The sequence below is a fragment of the Poecilia mexicana genome, unplaced genomic scaffold (assembly GCF_051168715.1).
Source record: "Poecilia mexicana isolate PSO_F unplaced genomic scaffold, ASM5116871v1 scaffold_7, whole genome shotgun sequence".
Lineage (NCBI taxonomy): Eukaryota > Metazoa > Chordata > Actinopteri > Cyprinodontiformes > Poeciliidae > Poecilia > Poecilia mexicana.
The window spans coordinates 22,393,614-22,413,791 of record NW_028263376.1 but is presented as its reverse complement, the minus strand read 5'-3'; the positions used below and the strand labels follow the sequence as shown (position 1 = coordinate 22,413,791).

General features: G+C 37.2%; 2 protein-coding genes across 5 annotated transcripts; both read right to left on the bottom strand.

The window, feature by feature from the left end:
- Window positions 1-1,208: 1,208 nt before the first annotated feature.
- LOC106907348 (embryonic polyadenylate-binding protein B-like) lies at window positions 1,209-15,016 on the bottom strand. Of its 4 annotated transcripts, none has more exons than XM_014973002.2 (17): window positions 14,856-15,016; window positions 12,334-12,538; window positions 11,631-11,824; window positions 11,424-11,539; window positions 10,392-10,487; window positions 9,067-9,206; window positions 8,884-8,978; window positions 6,009-6,146; window positions 5,679-5,774; window positions 5,295-5,555; window positions 4,381-4,468; window positions 4,164-4,283; window positions 3,970-4,097; window positions 3,428-3,536; window positions 3,207-3,337; window positions 2,008-2,081; window positions 1,209-1,384 (listed from the first exon to the last, which is right to left on the bottom strand). In XM_014973002.2, the coding sequence occupies exons 2-16, from the start codon at window positions 12,524-12,526 to the stop codon at window positions 2,019-2,021; spliced, it is 1,968 nt and encodes a 655-aa protein (XP_014828488.2). In that variant the 5' UTR covers window positions 12,527-12,538; window positions 14,856-15,016; the 3' UTR covers window positions 1,209-1,384; window positions 2,008-2,018. The 4 variants fall into 4 exon arrangements, with proteins under 4 accessions (XP_014828488.2, XP_014828489.2, XP_014828490.2 ...); XM_014973003.2 differs by having other exon boundaries at window positions 3,970-4,085; XM_014973004.2 differs by lacking the exon at window positions 10,392-10,487.
- A 146-nt stretch (window positions 15,017-15,162) lies between these two features.
- LOC106907349 (14-3-3 protein beta/alpha-1) lies at window positions 15,163-19,609 on the bottom strand. Its single transcript, XM_014973006.2, has 6 exons — window positions 19,462-19,609; window positions 18,139-18,440; window positions 17,931-18,054; window positions 17,349-17,512; window positions 17,057-17,152; window positions 15,163-16,967 (listed from the first exon to the last, which is right to left on the bottom strand). The coding sequence occupies exons 2-6, from the start codon at window positions 18,430-18,432 to the stop codon at window positions 16,911-16,913; spliced, it is 735 nt and encodes a 244-aa protein (XP_014828492.1). The 5' UTR covers window positions 18,433-18,440; window positions 19,462-19,609; the 3' UTR covers window positions 15,163-16,910.
- Window positions 19,610-20,178: the final 569 nt, after the last annotated feature.

Here is a 20,178-nt window from a genome sequence, read left to right as displayed (position 1 = left end):
AATAAACTTGAAAAATGCAAATAAGAATATAGCATGAATCTACCATAAATTATCTTCCAGTTCTGTCATATTCCATAACTACAATTTACCTTAAGAGTCCTACAGGAGTCATCAAAAAGATTCGTTTTATGCAGGACAACGGTCCATCACTTGCATCCAAATATGCTGTGGCTAACCAGTAAAGAGATTCAAAATAAACTGAGTCTCCTTCCTCACTGTTCTTACAGTAAAGGAAAACGGTACAGCTCTTTGAACTGTCTGCACTGAAGTTAAGAGAACTGTCACCTTTGCAATTGTTAAGCAAAGTCCATTCAATTTTTATTAGAGTTGCCACATAGATTTATCCAAGACTGGAGACGGCCTCAAATCTTACCTGATGCCGTCAGGTAAAATGGCTAGAGGGTTTGGATTGTTGCACTTAATTCGAAGTCCTCTTTTCAGATTTCATATAGAAATCAAGATCCCTAATTTCTACAGCCAGAGATGATTCAGGGAGTCATGTCATCTGCTGGTCCACTGTTTTGTCCTGTCCAACATGAGGACAGCTGTTCACCAGGTTTGTTTTTAAAGTACTTCATGATTTCCTCTGGCAATAAACCTTGAAATGATCCTGATTTCATTTTCCAGCTGGACTTGGCACCTGCCCATACTGCCTAGAGTACCTAATTTAACTGTGGCACTTGATTTGATGTAAACTACCAAACCTAAACCCCGAGACAGAAGTCTGTCAACAGGATGAGAAAACAGACCAATGTAATCAGATTAAGGCTGCTATGAAGACACCTGGGCTTTGTTATTCATTTCAGAGTGACAAGCAGTTTGTCCCCATTGATGTAGCAAAGCAAACCCTGACCTAGTAATGAGTACATACACTGTACAGTACATGCTGACAATGAATTGTCAGCATGTTCGGGGGGGGTGGGGGGTGTTGTAATTTTTTGGGAAGCTGATTTTTATGGTCATTAGCTGTTAATTAATATTCTCAACACCTAATAAAACTATACAAGTTTGACCATTTGACCTGGGCAAAGTAAATTCCAGTTTACTATGATGCACTTGTAGATGAAGCAATAGACATCTCAACATTCTCACATCTTGGACCAGCTCTGAACTCTGGTCCATTTATGTAAATTGATTAAATGTAAACCAGGGGATGAAATGGTATAGAAGGTATTCACTTCTGATTTTAATAAATGACACGACACAAATTTAATGCATATTCTGGAAACTTTATCTTCTAACAAAAGTCACTGCAACAACAAAATAGCTTGAACTTCAGAAACATTTCACTATCATTCTAAACATGTCAAGAGTTTTATTCTTTGCTCTTTTTCCCAAAATCCATACTTAGAACCTTTTTTCTCCTCTAGAACAATGTTCACACCTGGGAAAAACAAAACACACATAATTAGGTCTTTGTGCTCATCTACCTGGTAAAATTATGGCATGAATAAACTATTCATTCATGCCAATTTTTAGCTGTTAGCTGGTGAATAATCTTTCCAAAAAATAAAATCCAATTAGTTTGACATTTACTCAGATATATTGTGTCCAACTATGCATCTAGAGCTAGAGATTATTTCCATAAAAATCGCTACATAAAGCAGAATTTTAAAACCCCTGCAACTGAGAAGCACAACAAATAAAATGTATCAAAAGCTACCAGCAGTTAAATTTTGAGCCGATTTAAATTAAATGGAACATAAATAGCCTTTATTGTCCCACAGACAATAAAACTGGGGGACAATCCAGGTGCAACAGCAGCCTCAAGATATGTAGGTTCACTCTAAAGATCAAAAAGTGTTAAATATTTTTTGAAAAATTAACACCATTAATTAAACCTGTACTACTTTTTATAGCTTGAATTGTTAATGACTGAAGCACTAGCACTAAAAAGATTAAACGGTCTAAAATATACCTCACTGTAGCAAAAAACAAAAATGCTGCCACCCATTTTGTTCTTATGAACAAAATGCTGCAAATGCAGTTAAATGATTTAAACCTGACCTTAAATCATTTCACTTTTTTGGAGAACACTCTTTTGCCTTGTGAGCCTGCAAGACAGCGATTGCCTCTTCCACCTGAAAGAAAGAAACATGACAGAGATGAAAAGAACATCTTAACTCCCAGATTCCTCTGGATTAACAAGAACAGCATCAGTTTCAGTAGTGTCCTCTGCGGTCGGTATCCTACATGTTTTGTTTCTTTCCCTGCTTGAATACACCTGAATCACATGACGGTTCATTAGCAGGCCTCAGTAGAACATTACAGCTACATTCACACTGCAGATCTTGATGCTCAAATCTGATTTTTTTTTTTTTTTTGCATGGTCATTCACATTACTTTTAAAATCTTGCCTACATCTGAATTCAGTGTGAACTGTTCGATTTCAAACTGACCGGCATGCACAAAAGAATGATAATATCTTGCAATGTACTCATTGGTGTGGAAAACATGAAGGAAATGTGTATTTACATTTCTAAAGTGTCCAACACAGATTGAAAAAGAGTGAAATGTTGTCCATCTTGCTCATTACTAACACCTCCTGCTGGTGCACAGTAATGGGGAACGACAATGGAAAGTGGCATCAAAGTCACATCAAAACCACTTTGGTAGGTCCAACTGAAATCACATTCAAAATGATTGAATTTACGTCAGGCAAAGGACTACATACAGAAGTGGCTCAAATCTGACAAAACAAATCAGATGTGGGCCAGATCTGAGCGTTACACTTATTTCAACAAATCTAATCTGGTCACTCAACTTCAAAAAAGGGAAAGAAAAACAATCAGATTTGGACTACATTTGCAATGTGAACATTGATATGATCAGGAGGTAGATGGACATTTAAATCATGTATTTAGTCTCTAGTCCCTTGAGGACTAGAGCTGGACACTCATAAGTTGAGGACAAAAAAAGTAAAAAAAATAAACTATGCATCTAATTCTCCTCATTGAGAATAAACATTAAATTCACCAAAACAAGAAAGAAAAATGGGCAAATCAAAAATATTTCACTATATTTTGCCTTAAAATCATCCTTGTATCCACAAAAATGACTGCAAGTGTTATTTATGCAACTTTGGGATCAACGCTATTTGATACTTAATATATTTTTGTGGAGGTATGTACTACACAGTCTATGATGACAGTGTGTCCTAATAAAGATCCGTAAATTCTGAAGGGACTGAAAAAAAATTAATGTGCCTTAGAGTTCAGGGACTCCGGTGACTCCAACATGTGCAGCAGCTCTGAATTGTCAATCTCTAGCAGCATCCCTGTGATTTTTCCTGCCAGGTTTGGGTGAAGGGCGTGAATCAATGGATACAGTCGCTCCCCTGTGTGTCACAGCAAAGAGAAGGAGGTATAGAAACAAATACAAACAGACGGCTTGATAAAGGGAAAGGATAAACTGAAAGAAGGCAGACCAAGGAGTTGTTTCTGATCCATGAGTGGAGCTGCAGCCAGGATTGAAGCGGTGAGGGGCTCCGGGCCTGGAATGTGGACTGCTGGTTCAGCCACAGGCGCAGGAGCAACCTGAGATTGTAAGCGGTCGCCACATTCATTATTGTAGTTTTATTTTTCCTAATCACAGATAAAAAGCTCATAATGTTCCCACATACACACCCTAATGCTTTGATGTAAACACCACAACACAAATGTCAGACTTGCACAGATCAACTGACATCTTTTAGGTGAAAACAATGACAATATTTTTTATTTTTTTAAGCATATCATTTTGAAACACATCAAAACTCCGGTTTGAAGAGTTAGAACATTGTTGCTATTGTTTAAAATGCATCCGATTGGCTCCGTAAATGGAAACACCACAATTGCGAAACTGTTTGTTTTTTTCCTTTCTTTTACATTAGTGGTCTACCAACAAAGTTTTCACACCATCTCCTAAAATATTTAAGTTTGTTTCTCAATCCAGTTTATAAGTCACATAATGGAGGCCCAGCAGCTGTACCTGTGGTCTCGTCATGGGCGCAGGAACCGTAACAACATGCAAAGGGTTCCTCACTCCAGACGAATACTTGTACTGATTTCCTCTGGGCACTCCTCCAGTCTGCGTCCCTATGTTATCTGAAGGAAGAGCTCCAAAACGTCAAACAGTAAGACTTCAATTAAATCATCTAGAAAAAAAACTTATAGTTTAGGTACTCGTCTTTTGTGAGGAGGTTATGATGCGTGGAGCCTGAGTGGAAGCTTGTCGAACTGTAGTGATGGTTGGTGAACCACGCCGAGGAAGAGGACTCCCTATATACTGGGCTGAGTAAGGTCCTGGATGCATGAACACTTATTTACTTTTAATCAAAGAAACAAAAAAAAAAAGCAAAAAACATCTGTTTCCTTTAAATAAAGAATTGAAGAAATTCACCCTGGGTTCTGGGCGGCTGCCCCATCCAACGAGGGACTGGTCTCAGGTTGCTGACAGCACTGTGGTTGTAGAAAGAGCGAGTGGGAGGCTGCAAGATAAGGGTTTGTTTTGACTGAATGGAAAGCACATAAGGCCACTGGATTATTTCAAATCCCTGAGACTATGAACAGGATTAAATAGGAAAAACAGTTTAGATGGATAGAGTTTTCAGGGCAGAAAGTCAAAGTTTATAAAAAGATTTATGCAAATTTGCTGTTTTTAAGCCAGCAAAGGTAGTTACACCACCAAAGAGTTTTTTTTTGTGTTTGTTTTGTTTTTTGTTTTTTTTGCTTGACAAATTCAGTAACATTTTATTTGAAGGGGGTGAATAAGACTGTCATGACACTGTCATAAACATGACATAACATGTCATGAACATGAATAAGCCTTCATGAATATTTGTCTTGTCAAAGCATCATTCGGTAAATTATGACACTTTTAATACAAAGTTGACATTATTCAAAATGTCTTTGATACGACAGCTTGACATTAACCAAGAAATCATTACTGTTTAAACTTTACCTTTAATAACATAAAGTTGCCTCATTTTTAAAGTGCAATCAGTAATACTTTTATAAAAAATTTACATCAGTAATGATTTCTTGGTTAATGTCAAGTTGTCATAACAAAGACATTTTGAATAATGTCAACTTTGTATTAAAGGTGTCATAATTTACCAAATGACGCTTTATGACAACAGTCATAAATATTCATGAAGGCTTATTCATGTTCATGACAGATGTTTATGACAATGTCATGTCAGTCTTATTCACCCCCCTTCAATTAAAGTGTTACCACAAATTCTATAGGCCAGATGATTTATATCAGACAAATAATCATGTTCATAATTCTCTTAATAGTCCAAATATTCATACCTGTGGTACGGTCATGTAGTATCCCGACTGGGGGTACGAGTCGATGATGGGGTTGCTCATGGTCCTCAGGGTAGCCAGTCTCTGCATGTACTTGTTAGTTAGAATAGCTTTACGCTCCTCCCTCCTCTGTGCCAGCGCAACATACAGTGGCTTGGTCGCAACAATTCTCCCGTTCATTTCAGTCACTGCTTTGGTTGCTTCCTCTGGAGACGAGAAGCAGACGAAGCCAAAGCCCTTGCTTTGGCCACCTTCAGTCATCACCTGCAGTAAATGAGAGAATAGGTTAAAAAAATGAATGGTCAATGCACTAAACTGTCATATATATATATATATATATATAAAATCTTTATAGCCATCTTTGAGTGGATTTTGCAGAAATATTACCTTAGCACTTGTGATTGTACCATAAGGAGAAAATTCCTTCCGGAGTCTTTCATCATTTATGCCATCATCCAAGTTCTTCACATACAGATTCACCCCCTAAACCATGAAAAAGAGCATCAAATTATTATTTGTTCCTTCAGTCATTCACATTTAGAGACGCATTAAACATGTCTGGGGAATTCATTTATGATCAAACCCTGAAACTTTAACGTCTTTCAAGAGAATGTTATAAAAACAACATTCTCCTGAAAGACACTTCAAAACATTTCTGAAGTATCAAATTTGATCAAATCTACACTTCTGGTAATCTGGGGTCAAACACAGCCACACCTGATAGCGTTGGATGCGATCCTGTTTGATCTGGTCAAACTTGCGCTTCAGCTCCCCCTGGCGCTCCAAGCGCTTCTGAGCGCGACCTACGTAGATGGTCTTCCCATTAAGCTCCTTTCCATTCATTTCATCCACAGCCTGGGAAAAAAAGCAGACGGAGCAAACAATTAATCGACTTACAATTAATTTTGATTAATGGTTCATTAGATTAAAATGAGTTCCAATTGATTATTAACATTCACTTAAACCCTCCAGTGTTGTAGTGTGGCCAGCATCCAGGAGAGGATGCCAGTGGTCATCCTTAAGGGAGCCAGTTGATGCAAAAATAAAGACAACGGAGGAATCCCAGAACAGGAAAGTGAAACAGTCCAAATGGAGTCTAGTGTGGGATGCTAGATGCACTTCATGTTGTTCCATTTTGAAATATCAACACTGAACAAGCTCCTTAAGTTTCACCTAAATACCGCTCATTCGGCTGTTCTGGCAGAGTAGCAGGAACTTTTCAATCATAACTTGTCATCACATTTTCATTACGAAGGCAAAGATGGGATGACAGAAAAGCAGAGGGTTGGCACATAAAAATTGTAACATGAACAGTGAATGATGACGAATTAAAACCTGGCTCCATGACACATTAACACTTCTAGCAACCTATTTAGAGGCATTACAACAAAAAGCAGGGCTTAAAGTAAAAAAAAAATCCTGAGCCTGAAACTTATAGTGGTGACAGAAATTAACTATACCGTTGCTACTGCCACAGTTTAATAAAAAGTGTCTTTGAATAGTGCAAACAATTGCTTCCAACAATACAATTAATACAATTACAATTAACAATACAATTAGCTAAACACTCAAACTTAAATAAGACTTCAGTACATTTCAACTCAAAACAAAATATAAAATATCTGTGCCCTAAAGGTTAGCCTTACAGGCAAAAATCCCTCAACATTAAATAAGAGTCCTTTCAGTCAATGTTTTTGCTAGTAATTTAGAACATGCAACATTACCAACTAAATCAGTCTCCCCATCACATATCCAGGTCCCTCCCCCCCAACCTCCCACCAAAGAATTTGTAGGCTACTTTGCACTGACTATTATTTTATTATTAATATTACTGTCACTATTGTAGATGTTTTGATTTTTATGCTTGTTTCTGTATTTATCAAAATAATTTCCCAGAGAACAAAAAAGCCATGGAAATAGAAATTATTTTCACAGGTGTCTAAGAAAAATGCAATGAACATTCAACTTAAAATCGGTAGGCCTAACAGCAGCCAATCAGAGTGGAAATTATATTCTTATTCTTTGCCATTTTCTAGTTATTAAATATTCCACAAAGTGACGAGATAAAAGACGTACAACAATGCCCGTTTAAACTTTGATCTATTTGCAAAACGACTGAGCTCTGCAACATTAAAACATGGATTTTTTAATGTTGCAGTTATGATTAACTACATTAATCATAACTCTTCTTCTCTTCAGTGTTTCTGGTGGAGCAGATCTGTGCTGCCTTCAGGAAAATGGGACATCAGAGTATCATCCATAAAATTTCACCCACATGGCATTTATTGTGTAAACCAGAGCTTTCAGTGGAAAAAACAAAAGTTCCAGGTCCTTTTAATGCCATACAAATATGAGACAGAAACATGGATTATATCTTTATATAGACCTGTCTATTGATATATAGATTAATAGTTTTACTGGACAGAAATTACAAAGAACAAATCTGGTTCTTAATCAAATCCTAATGAATCAAATTGAAAGCGTCATGGAGTCATCAGCCTCATGACATTAACACTGACATGAAAAATAATATTGAAGAAATAAATATATCAAATCTAATTAAAAACATAAATAAGTGATAAGTTCTTTACTGTTATGGTCTCTAAGATATATTTATTCTCAGGATTAGATGTGGTCTCAACAAACCCATGGCACTTCAACAATATTATTTTACCTTTTATCTGGAAATGGTGTCCGTTTATTCTTGCCATACAGTCCTCTGTATTAAGTTTTGATCGAAAGGTCTTGCCATACCAGTTCATTCCTCTGTATTTACTTTAGTTTCTTAGTTTATTCTTGCATTTTGTTCTTCATTCATTTCCATTTAGTTTCCTTTGATTACTATTATCCTCTCGGTTTATTGCTATGTCCACTTTAGTTTCTTTCCTGTTGCTAGATTTATTTTATCATTTATTGACGCTCACCATCAGTAATCTTCACTCATCACCTGCTGCGCCGCCTAATCGTCATGTTTCACATCATGTGTTAATTTTTCACTGTTCAGCGTCGGATTCTGTTTTTATGCCATAATTCACATCTAGTTCGTCGCTGCTTTTTATGTCCCGCTTCTCCCGTGACAAAAGAAAAGGACTTTGGCCTGATCGTTACTCCTTTAGTAACCACAGATAGCGTCAGTATTTAATTTAATACATTTAACTAATACCTCCACCAAGGTTAGATGGTTTTATTCAAGTATAAACTGTTCAATATGAGTGACTGGGTTTATATGTGCCAAACTTAAATACAGGGAAATTTAAATTGAGACAACTGAAAAAAATGCTGGGAAAATTGATCCATTAGGAGATGTTAATTATCCTGTCACAAAATTTCACATATGGTTCAGTGTCAATCTAAACAGAGCTGTGTCCTTAAAAGGGCTGCTTTCTGGGGTATTTTCTACCCTGGTAATAGTATTGGTTCCCAGAAAACTACCTTTTAAGATAAGTTTATATGAAAGTTCAAATCAAAGTTATTATTTCATTTGGACATCAAAATTATTAAGATACTTATACCAATAGCCACAGTACAATGTTTAAAAAAACAACTGGTTTATAGTCAGTCTGATAAAACAAAGCCAACTGGCATTTTCTACCTTCTGAGCATCCTCATGGTGAGCATAGTTGACAAACCCAAACCCTCTTGATTGCCCCTTCTCGTCCTTCATCACTCGCACACTGAGGGTCCTCCCTGAAGGTAAATGGGTTAAAGATCTACCAATAATAAAACACATTGCTCTGGCAGATCCAGTCATCAAGAAGAATCTGAATTTCCTTACCAAAAGCAGAAAAAACCTCCTTCAGTTTCTCGTCAGTGAAGTCCTCTCCAAAGTTCTTGATGTAGACATTGGTAAACTTCATAGCTTTGGACCCAAACTCAACTTCCCTTTCCTTGCGAGACTTGAAGTGGCCAACAAACCTGGAGACAAAGCCAAGAAACCCAACCAGACAACAAATTAAATATGACAAAAATATGTCAGATTTACATTTACAACATTTTTAATCATGCTGAGGTTGGATTATGGTTCAGTATTGACATTTTGTGGTGTCTAGACCAACTTGTATTAGATTCGATTCAAAACATAATCCAAAGATTTTAAAATGTGGATTGGATTATTTACATTGAATACAGATTGTTTAATAAATTTTTTGATAACTTTGTTTATAAAAACTTGAAATAAAACTGTCAATGATTTTTTTTTGTTTTGTTTCGTTTTGTTTTTTAACTTAACTTTTAAATCTTAAAATTAGGCATGATTTCTGGACACCCAATTTCCATACTTTTCCCACAAACTTCAGCATACTTTACTATATTATTTTTAGGTGACAAATCAACAATGCATAATTGTGAAGTGGAAGAAAAATAATGAATGGTTAAAAAGTGCCATTACTTGTATTCAGGCATCTTCAATACCCCTAAATAAAAGCTAGTGCAAGTGCGATGCCTTGTCATGTGCACTAAAATTGTTAAGACTTAAAATGCTTAAAAGACACAGAAATCAGCTAAATACTTGTGATTCAATTTATTATTAAATTAAAGTGAAAGAAAAAAAAAGACAGGTTAATGAAAAAAATACAATCTGCTACAGCTAAAAAAATTCCATTTTATGATTTGCCTGTAAAAATCATGCAAATAAATATTTTTAAAAAAACGTTGTCTGCATCAATCACCTATGTTGGGAGACTTATTTTGTGCCATTTGTGAACACTGGTCAGGGCCATACAGAACCGTACTTTGGACATCCCTGTCTTGCAGTCTGACTCACCACTAGAGGTAATTACAGCACAAGGTGTTTGAACACTGCATTTACTGAAGAGAGTAGATTTTAATTTATAAGAATTTTAAAAAGTATTCATCACTTTCCTTCCACCTCTTAGTTACCCACTAGTTTGTGTTTAGGTCTCACATAAAATCCCAATAAAATACGAGGATTTTGGTTGTAATGGCAAAATGTAACAAACAATATCTCACTACAACACTTAAAACTTCAGCTTCAGAATTAATATGGTTTAATTAAAGTTTTCAAATAGTTTGTGCATCAGTTTTACCTTCATGACTAATTAAAATACAAACATGAACAACAAACCTAGACAAAGATCCTACCTATTTGCTGACCTAAGCTGGGAGAACTGACATTTTTCCCACAGGAAACGGTCCTTTGGGTTGACAATACCAGATTCCTTTTTACCCATCTTTTGACTGAGCAAACAACAACAACAAAAAGACACATGGAGAAATCATCTGCAAAAAGTCTTTCTTAAAAAAAGCAGCACAATTAAAATCTGCTCACTTCTTTGCCTGGCCTCAGGTTTAGACAAAGGGCTCATGTGACTAATCTAGTCACACATATGACAAAGTCTTTGGAGAACAATCACCTTTTTCTCCTTGATTGCACTGGTGCGCCTAACTTTTTGCATTTCTGTTCAACTGTCTTCCATGCTCTCATTCAAGGTAAAACATCAACACCAATCAAAACGTCCCTTAGATATGACACTTTCTACTCATAAAGTAAGGTGATTATTTGTCTCTCCAGCCACAGGTGAATTTGGACCTCATCTCTATGCATATTAATTCAACCTAACCATACGACATCATCTAATGACAGATTTTCACTAAGTGAATTATGAATGAGAAGTGAATAGCATCCTAACTACTCTATTTCTACAGCTTATATTTCTTTAATGCACCATGGATGGTATTGAAATACATATTGTATTGACTACAAGGGAAAAGCACCCAACGCTAGAGGATTGCTCTGGCGTTGGTAGCGCTATGCATCTTCTTTAGACCACAAAAGGTACACATTGTGGCCTTTTTAGGTCGCAATGTGAACATTTTGGCAACTCTGTATAGCCCAGCTTACGGGCCTCAGACACACACAAAAAAAGACTGCCAAAATGATGCATAACAACCAGCCTGGCTGGTAACAGCATCTCAAAAGGCACTCAAGACAATCATTCCTGAAGCAGCACCACTAGAAAGAGAGAGGACAAACTGAGAACTTAGATGCACTTCAGTATTGTTGTGGTGCTGCTCACTGAAAAAGAAAGTTAAGTGCCACCAGTGCAACAAGTGAGTCTATAGCCCTCAGATGGACTTATTTGCAAAAAGCAGTTTCAGTGAAAGTTTACTCACACTTTCCTGTCATTCAGAAGCATCCCATTCATTGTTTCAATGGCCCGATTTGCAGCCTCCTGAGTCTCAAAGTGAACAAAGCCATAGCCTTTTGATCCCTTCTCATCACAGACAACCTACAAAAATCCAGATAGTTTGAATCATGCTAACAAAAGAAAATGTATACAACAATTTTCAAAGAAAAAAAAAAAAAAAAAAAAGGCCTACCTTGCAGGATAAAATATTGCCAAAGGCAGAGAAAGTATCATACAGCGCCTTGTTGTCAATGGACTCATCCATGTTCTTGATAAAGATGTTTCCCACACCGGACTTCCTGAGACCTGGGTCACGCTGAGACCACATTATCCGAATGGGTCGACCCTTAATGACGTCATAGTTCATCGTATCTAAGGCACACTCCGCTAAAAATAATTTTAAAAAAAATTAAAACATGAAGGAAAAAGCATCAAAAATAAGCCACAACTACACATCAAATGCAATACTGTACTCTCTAGCAAAGGTTTTCTAATCTACAGTCTGTCTTTGCTCAGTTTAACAAAATAATTAAGGGCATCCATGTATTAAAGCATAAAAACAAGATTTCTGATGAATATTCATATTTTCTTTAAGTTATTATACATCCAGGGGATTTTGAATCAACATCCAGCTGTGTTTATTCACATTTCTGTAGATATGGATTAGCAAGTCCATCACCCTGCAACTTTTAGATGCATCATTTCTTAAATGAATGGCTCATTATCATGCCTATGCAGAACTGATGATATGCTGATGAAGGAATTTGGCTATAAAAGCTTAAGCAGGTAAATCTCATAAAATACAGAAACAGCAATATGAAAAATAGTAGAAATATAACTTCTTTGCTAAAATATTTAATTGTGCCACTGTTTTGCAACAATAAATGTGGGTGTACCGTCAGCTGGCTGCTGGAAGTTTATATAGGCGTATCCTAGGGATCTGCGGGTGATGATGTCCCGGCACACGCGGATCGACATGATGGGTCCAGCAGGAGAAAACTTCTGATACAGCATGGCTTCTGTAACATCAGGGTGCAGGTCCCCGACATACAAAGAGGCCAGAGGATACGCTGGACCGCTGCCATTCATGTTGCGTACCAGCTGGATGAAAAATCAGTAGGGGGTTATGGAGAGTAGAACGCATTGCTAGTTTACTTTAGGGAAACTATTGCATGTTTTACTTCTACTTCAGTATTTCGTAACCTTACACTCAGTGACATTTTCACACCTGCCATTTCTAAATTAGGTTTGTTCAAACATTTGAGTGCTTCCAAATAGAGATTATCTTAGCGAAAGGAAAACTAATTTCATCTAATGTAAATTATGAAAACTGGGAGTTGTGTTTCGCTTAGAAGACAAATATTTCAATCCTAAAATAAGTACAGGTGGACCTCAAGCTGGAGCGTCTCCAAAAATGTCAATTTTGGTCATTTGAAACAATAAGAGATGCTCACACTGAAGATGCATTCATCATTACATTTCACACATTTATTTCTGCTAATTTGGGCCATTAAGGAAGAGCTGCAGTCTTGACAGGAATGTGAAGAAAACCTTATTTAACTTTTTAAGTAGAAGCACTTAAAAAGTTAAATAAGGTGAAGCACCTTGATTAGTCAGTGCTTCAGGAGGAAACAACTCACAGATGTGTTCAGGACGTGGGGAACAACTGTTATATTTCTTATATTAAGCCACTCCTAAATCTCAAGATGTCAGAGGGGGGAAAAGGATGTGGCTGTTGCTCGGTTGTCTAAAGTCTGCTTTTGAGATAAAAAGTTTTGCATTGCACTTGAAAGTTAAGGCCCAGGAAACTAGAGGAAGAGCAAAAAAGCACAGAACCCAAGTTTTGCTTAAACTTGTCTAGTTTAAAAGGTTTCCACACTCAGTGGAAACTTTAAACATGCTTGTGTGAAGCCACTGTTTTTTCTAAAGTCCAAACTCGGCAAAGATTTCTACCACGAGATCTTACATCACCTCATACTTTCCATCGAAGATTACCTTTATGGAGATGCTAGACGTGGCATCTGCACACACTGTCAAACACACCAAGGTTTATTAAATATATAGTTGATTAATAAGCAAAATGGTCTTACCCAATAACTCATAGTTTACTTAATTGTTTTTGTTTAATGAATGAGATATTTCTAAAACTTATATTACCACAATGTGTAGATGTTTTAATTTGCTACATTTTTAAAATATAGAACTAATACATATTTTAAGACAATGAGACAAATTTCTGACCATACCATCCACTGAAAACATGTCAGATAGAGCAGCAACTTTAAGAACATGCCTTGAGTAGCATATTATTATGGATTAAGACAAATATTCTGCCAATTCAGAATACAGATTGTTTTTCATCTAGTAGTGGATATTTCATACCAACCATGTATTCATTCTAGGGGTGCACCAGTAAATTAGCCCCAATTTTCTTAATTTTGGTAGATTGGTGATCAGTGGATACATGTAAAGACAATCTTATCAACCACTGTCCTTTTTTGCTCTGCTGTGAGAGAGGTTTGTCTGACAGACCTACTCACCAGTTCATGTCTGCACGTTTGTAGTTGACAATGGTCACCCCACTGTTGCCAGCTCAGTGAATTTGCTATATTTAGCAACATTTCAGACACTAAAAATTTAGGAATTGGCGGCCAGGCTTCTTAAAAATCAATAATAGGCCAAAAAACTGCAATCGGTGCACCTACAGCGACCGATCTCCTCCTGAATCCATTCTGCTGCATTGATGTAATTCATGCAGGACCAGATAGTTAGTGCATATAGCTGCACAGACACATCCTTTCAAAGGGCCAACATTTCGGTATTGATATCCTTTGTTTAATTTGGCTTATATGATTCCTAAATATAAAGTTTTTATTGTGAGCCTTAATCAAAATAAAACTATGTCTCTGTGTTAAGTGGAAGCTTAAAACAGAGTAATCTAGATCTATAAACTTTTTTTTTTTTACTGAATTGCTGGAACAAATTAACTTAACTATATTCTCACTTATGTAGACACCTCGGTATAAATTAAATCTAAAGAGAATTCACAAAGATTTGTTGAATGTAGACTTTTTTCCACTCAAAATTAGAAACGTTTTGGTAACATTAGGAGGATTTCACATTAAAACGTAGAGCGCTAAAGAAGCAATCTGATACTCCGTAGTAGTTAAACAGTGGAAAGAAGATCTCCAGCTTAAATGTTGATAAAAATATTCTCTTAACATAAAAACGGGGAAGCAAAGACATTTAAAAATTTAATGATGTAGCTAACGGTACAAGCAACAATCATAGAAAAAACATTAAGCTAAAACAGTCGTTAGCTAAATTTCGTTACCCCGCGTGCGCATCACGCACTGAAAGAAACTAGCAAAGTTCTACAAATAAATACAGCTTAACGTTACAAACTAGATAAACTTACATTTAAAACGAGGATGTCTTTTTATTCAGCGCAGCAGTTTGTGAACAATTTCCACGTGAACCTCAGCTTGTTTTGATTTAATTAGCATCTCCGAACACCTGCACGCTTGCTCCGCGCAATGTAATTTCAATTAAGACGTGAGAAGGCACCGACAGAAAGGACGTCACATTCCGCGACAAAAACTAGATCTTAGCTTAGTAATAAAAATACATGCAGTTGAACGAGTCCATATATTAAAGCCACGTTTGATACATTTAAAAAAAATTAACAGGACTTTGTGAACAGAAATAAAGACGTAATTTGCCTCTTATCTTAAACGAAACTTTATTTCACTGAATGGTCTTTGACACTTTCCTATTTCTTACATGTATAGTGAAACTAGAATGGTTTTAAGATACATAAACACAAAGCTAGAATTACACCAACCATTGTTTATCTCCATTTCATCACTGCTTTTTTAATAGCTATTCTAAATTTTCACAACCACGTGTGTGCACTGGGTAATAGACTGTTACAGAAGCAAATTTTAGCCATAAGACTTGTCAGTAAAAACAAAGCAAGTAAATACCTGATATACAGACAGGCTTCGTTCCACATTCACTAACTGCATTTTCATCAAGCAAAATAATGAACTGACATAATTTTTTTTATTTTTTTCCCCCCAACAAAAGATTTCAATTTATTGGAGCATTGTCAGAGTAAACAGACCGCCAGCTATAACGTGGAATGGTGTCTTCAACTACAGTAATGTGGAATGTAGTGGTGATACATGGTATTGTGACACTGAGCTTCTTTTCACCTTCTAAAACCTGATTTTTAGAGGCAATTATTCCCACCAGCTATCTTTAACAGCCGAGAGATTCACCTGGGTAAAAACTGAGGTCAGGGTTTATATTTTTGTGGTCTAACTCGTTCTATGAGATTTTAAACAAGCAGATGCTGCTACCTTAAAAGGGAAAAAATTGCAGGAGGCTGCAAGAGAAAGCCAGGCACAAAAGCTTTTTTGGAGAAAACAACCGCTTTAAGAGGAATATTTTGCAAGCAGGGTTGATACAGTGTGGCAAGACATTTTCAATTAACATCAATAAAAGGTTACTTTAGGTTTTACATACAGATGATAGTCAATCTTGCAAAATACATGGAACCACATTTACGCATACAATTTTCATTGTACTGAGATCAAGCAGCACCAGAACAGTGAGAAAACTACAATGACAATCTATACTTAGTTCAAAAAACAATAAGGAGCACTGCTGTTTTCAAGATGCCTAATAATGTGGAATGTCTTATGTCTGAACAAACCTATTATGACAATTTACGGGGTCCCTTAGAACTTGAAAACTGAATTTGTGAACATGATCAAGGAATATTACACCAAGATGTCAGTGTCACAATACAGCCTGCCTCCTTTCTGTATGAGCCCACAGCAGAATTGCAGTTAACTGAATATAGGATCGTACGTGTCTGGAACAAAAACAAAAGAAAAAAAAAAAAAAAGAAAGAAAAAAACTATTTTGACGGTTGTGAAGCAAATGGAAAGCCTACCATCACAGTGTTTGGTGGAAATCAACTGCCAGTTTAATTACCATACAATAAAACCTGTAAATATCATGAGGAATCACAAATAAGAAAAGTAACAAAAAAAAAAAGGGATGAAAAATGCACACCAAACTAGCTGGGACAAAGGAAGTTGGAAGGACGATTCGAATTCACAACACCCCCCTCCCCCCCCAGAAACACACACACGCGCAATCATTTCACACTCGCACTTTCACGCTCACTACATACAGACCTACACACGAAGCTGACAAAAACAACAGCAACATGGACTCACTAATCAATACAACATGTTTCCACAAAGTGACTGAATCTGCTAACAACTGAAAATTACCCTGTCACCTCACAGTGAACTGAGAGGGGTAAACTAGTTGGTCAGGAGCAATTCAGGCTGCTTGTCATACAGAAGTGGGAGGGGCTGATGGAGTGGAGGGGGGGATGTATATAAGCTGTCTGTGTTTAAGATAAGAGTGTAGGTGGATTAACAGTGCAATTCCATTAGTTTTCCCCATCTCCGGTCTCTCCCTCATCTGCCTGGTTTTCTGATGTCCACAGCTGAGGAAAGAAAGCAAGAGAAAAGTTATAGTAATATTTGTCGGGAAAGACATCAAGATCACACAGGATATCCCAAATATGGAACTCACAGTCAGGTTGTCCCTTAGTAGTTGCATGATCAGGGTGCTGTCTTTGTAAGAGTCCTCGTTCAAAGTGTCGAGTTCAGCAATTGCTTCATCAAATGCCTGATAGAAAAAAAAAATAAAAAAATCCACAAAAACAAAACTTAGACTTCCACAAAGACAATAGCTGGTCTAAATTCCTCTGATTTATATACCATCTCCAAAATGTAAAATTTAAAACTGATCGTCAATCAGTTTGCCATAGTCTTAAATAAAATAAAAGACTAGAAGTAGATTGTTATTAGGGTTTGGCACATACCGTTTTAGCCAGGCTACAGGCCTTGTCCGGGTTGTTGAGGATTTCATAATAGAAGACTGAGAAGTTGAGGGCCAGGCCAAGCCTAATGGGGTGTGTTGGCTGCATCTCCCCCTTGCTAATGTCAAAAGCTTGCTGGTACGCCTGCTGGGAGTTCTCCACTGTATCTGTATTAGCAGAAAAAAAAAATGAAATTGTCAATTATTCACAAACTTTTAAAGTAGACCTGAGAGCAGCAAAAAAAGCAAAGAAACTAATATGCTGTCTAAGCACAATACTCTAAAAAGTTTACATAAAAACATCTCAAACGCCAATGTAGTATGCAACTCAAGTTTTGAGACGTTTTGTGTTTTCCTTTGATTTCTGTTAAGGAAATATTACCAAAGTAAAAAAGTGACTGAATTTTGAAGCAGAAAAGATTCTGTTAAAAGAAAATTTCCAGTTTGACAAAAAATGCAATTGTTCTGTTGAAACAGACTTTTGAGAATCAGGATTTTCAAGAGTGTTTTAATCATCTTTCAAATCCCTATTTTCAAGTCAGGTTAAACATTCTTACACATAGCAATGCTGAAGTAATATAATTACCCTTCTTAGACTCCCCAGATGCAACCTCAGAAAGGTATCTATAATAGTCGCCTTTCATCTTCAGGTAGAACACCTTGCTCTCAGCAGCAGATGCGTTGGCAATGAGATAGTTGTCCAGTAGCCCCTGAAAACAATACATGAGATAACCAGTTTAGAAACATCCCCTTGAACACAAGAAAGGGCACAGTTCTCACAATTAAACGCTTACAAGCACGTCATGGCAGATTTCTTGCAGTTCAGCTTCTATCTTCTCCCGGTATTCACGTGCCATCTGCTGTTTTTTGTCATTGCCCTCAGTCTTCTGCTCGATGCTGGAAATTACACGCCAGGATGAACGACGTGCCCCAACCACATTCTTGTAGGCCACAGAGAGAAGGTTACGCTCCTCATTCGACAGCTCTGCGCCTTGCTCTGTCACTGACTTCATGGCTGCAGCCATGTCATCGTAGCGCTCAGCCTGCTCAGCAAGCTTGGCCTTCTGTACCAGGTCGTTCTTATCCATTTTCTAGACTGGAAAAAAAGAAGAAGTAATGTCAAGAGCTAGATATGGGAACAGTACACATGGGTAATCATATTTTAAGGTGGACAGTTCACATTTCTATGGAATAATTATAACTTTCTGTTGAAATTAAAACAATTTGCTAACTCTATAATGGTAGAAATCATTATGTTTGAACTGAGCCCCCTGGCAACTGGGTCAGCCATACACATCACTAGCTAAGGTTTAGCTGTTAGCTCGTTCGTAGCGCTCCCCAATCTTGACTCTTCTCTTACATCCCTAACCTGATGTCTGCTCACTCGTCAACATGCACAGGTGTAAGGTGCTTATATTTAACACTCGTGACTGTTTTATTGGGTCAATATATTTCAAATTAATCAACCCAATCTACAAAACCAACCGAAGCTTTCCCGAGTCAGCCTTTAATGCCCTCCCCTGAGGTTGCTAGTAGCGCTAGCGGGCTGCCGTAGTTAATGGCCCAATATTAACACCATTTTGACAAATACGCCAGAAGTGGTTTAAGTTTTCTATTAGATTACATTTAAGGGTGTGTCCTTAATTGACTAGAGGACGCGCAGAGAGCTAATCTGTCGTGATAACGCAAAGCGAATGGAGAAGCTAACAGTTGGCTAGCTACCGTCGCCTGGCTGCCGCTGCCTTTCGCTAGGCCAGTGGAGAAAATTTCAACGGCCACGTTAAATTATTTAAAACAAGAACGGGACAGCAATGATTCTTCTTGTGGAACTGTTAAACCAGACGAGAACAAATCGTGGCAATTCGGTGAGCTGCGTGAACGTTTTAGCGTATTTTCCCCAGCTGTAAGACTCGGCCCGCCCAGGCTGCCGAGCCTGTCAGAACAAAGTGTCATGGAATCCGACCGTCGGTTAGCAGCTAGCCTAGCCTCTCGGTTATGATGGCTTCTCAACAGGATCCAGCCGCACACGATGAAAAACAGCTCTTCTCCCGCCGAATTACCAATGAAAAGGTAGTGCTATCGTACGATATTCAGACGCTCTAGGTAATTACACTTACAAAATTGGTGACTTTTTATCCTGCTTTTTTTGTCGTTTTTTTCACTCTCTGGACGATTCAGCCTCCGTCCTCCGTCTCGCTCAGCGTTCAGGGCAGTACCACTTCCGCTACACTGGCACTTCTGTTTCCTCCTTTCTCACCACACATCTGCCTTACGTAATGCAGGCGCCGCTTTTCTGCCGAAGATAAAACATCGTTTACGAAGACTAAGTTAACTTATTTCCGTTTCAAAACGAGTATATTAGCCTGTATGTATGTTTTTAATGTTTTCATACTTCTTATATAATATGTTATAGATCTTCTAGGCCTCGTATTGAGATAGAACTGATTTCTAACTTCAGAGTGTGATTGCAAAATTTCTCTAAGCATGAAAGTTTGTTCAAATCCACATCATTAAAGTCTGTATGTTATTAAATTAGACTCTTCTCTCTTCTCCTAAAGCGTCACCATAGCGAACATATCATGTGTTTCTATTTAGTACTGTCTTCTGCATCCTCTATCCAAGGTGTCCAACCTGCTCTAAAGCCGCAGATGGCTTTTTGGGCACCATACAATGGCTCTTAACTTTAGCTAAAAATGATAAAGAGTCAAGTTAATGCTTTTAAATATAGATATAATAACAAATGCGGCTTTTTGCAGATTTTCAGGTTTTTCCTTGAATAATTTAATTGAAATTTCACGACATATTGGCACTAAAAGTACCAATATTTTTACTTT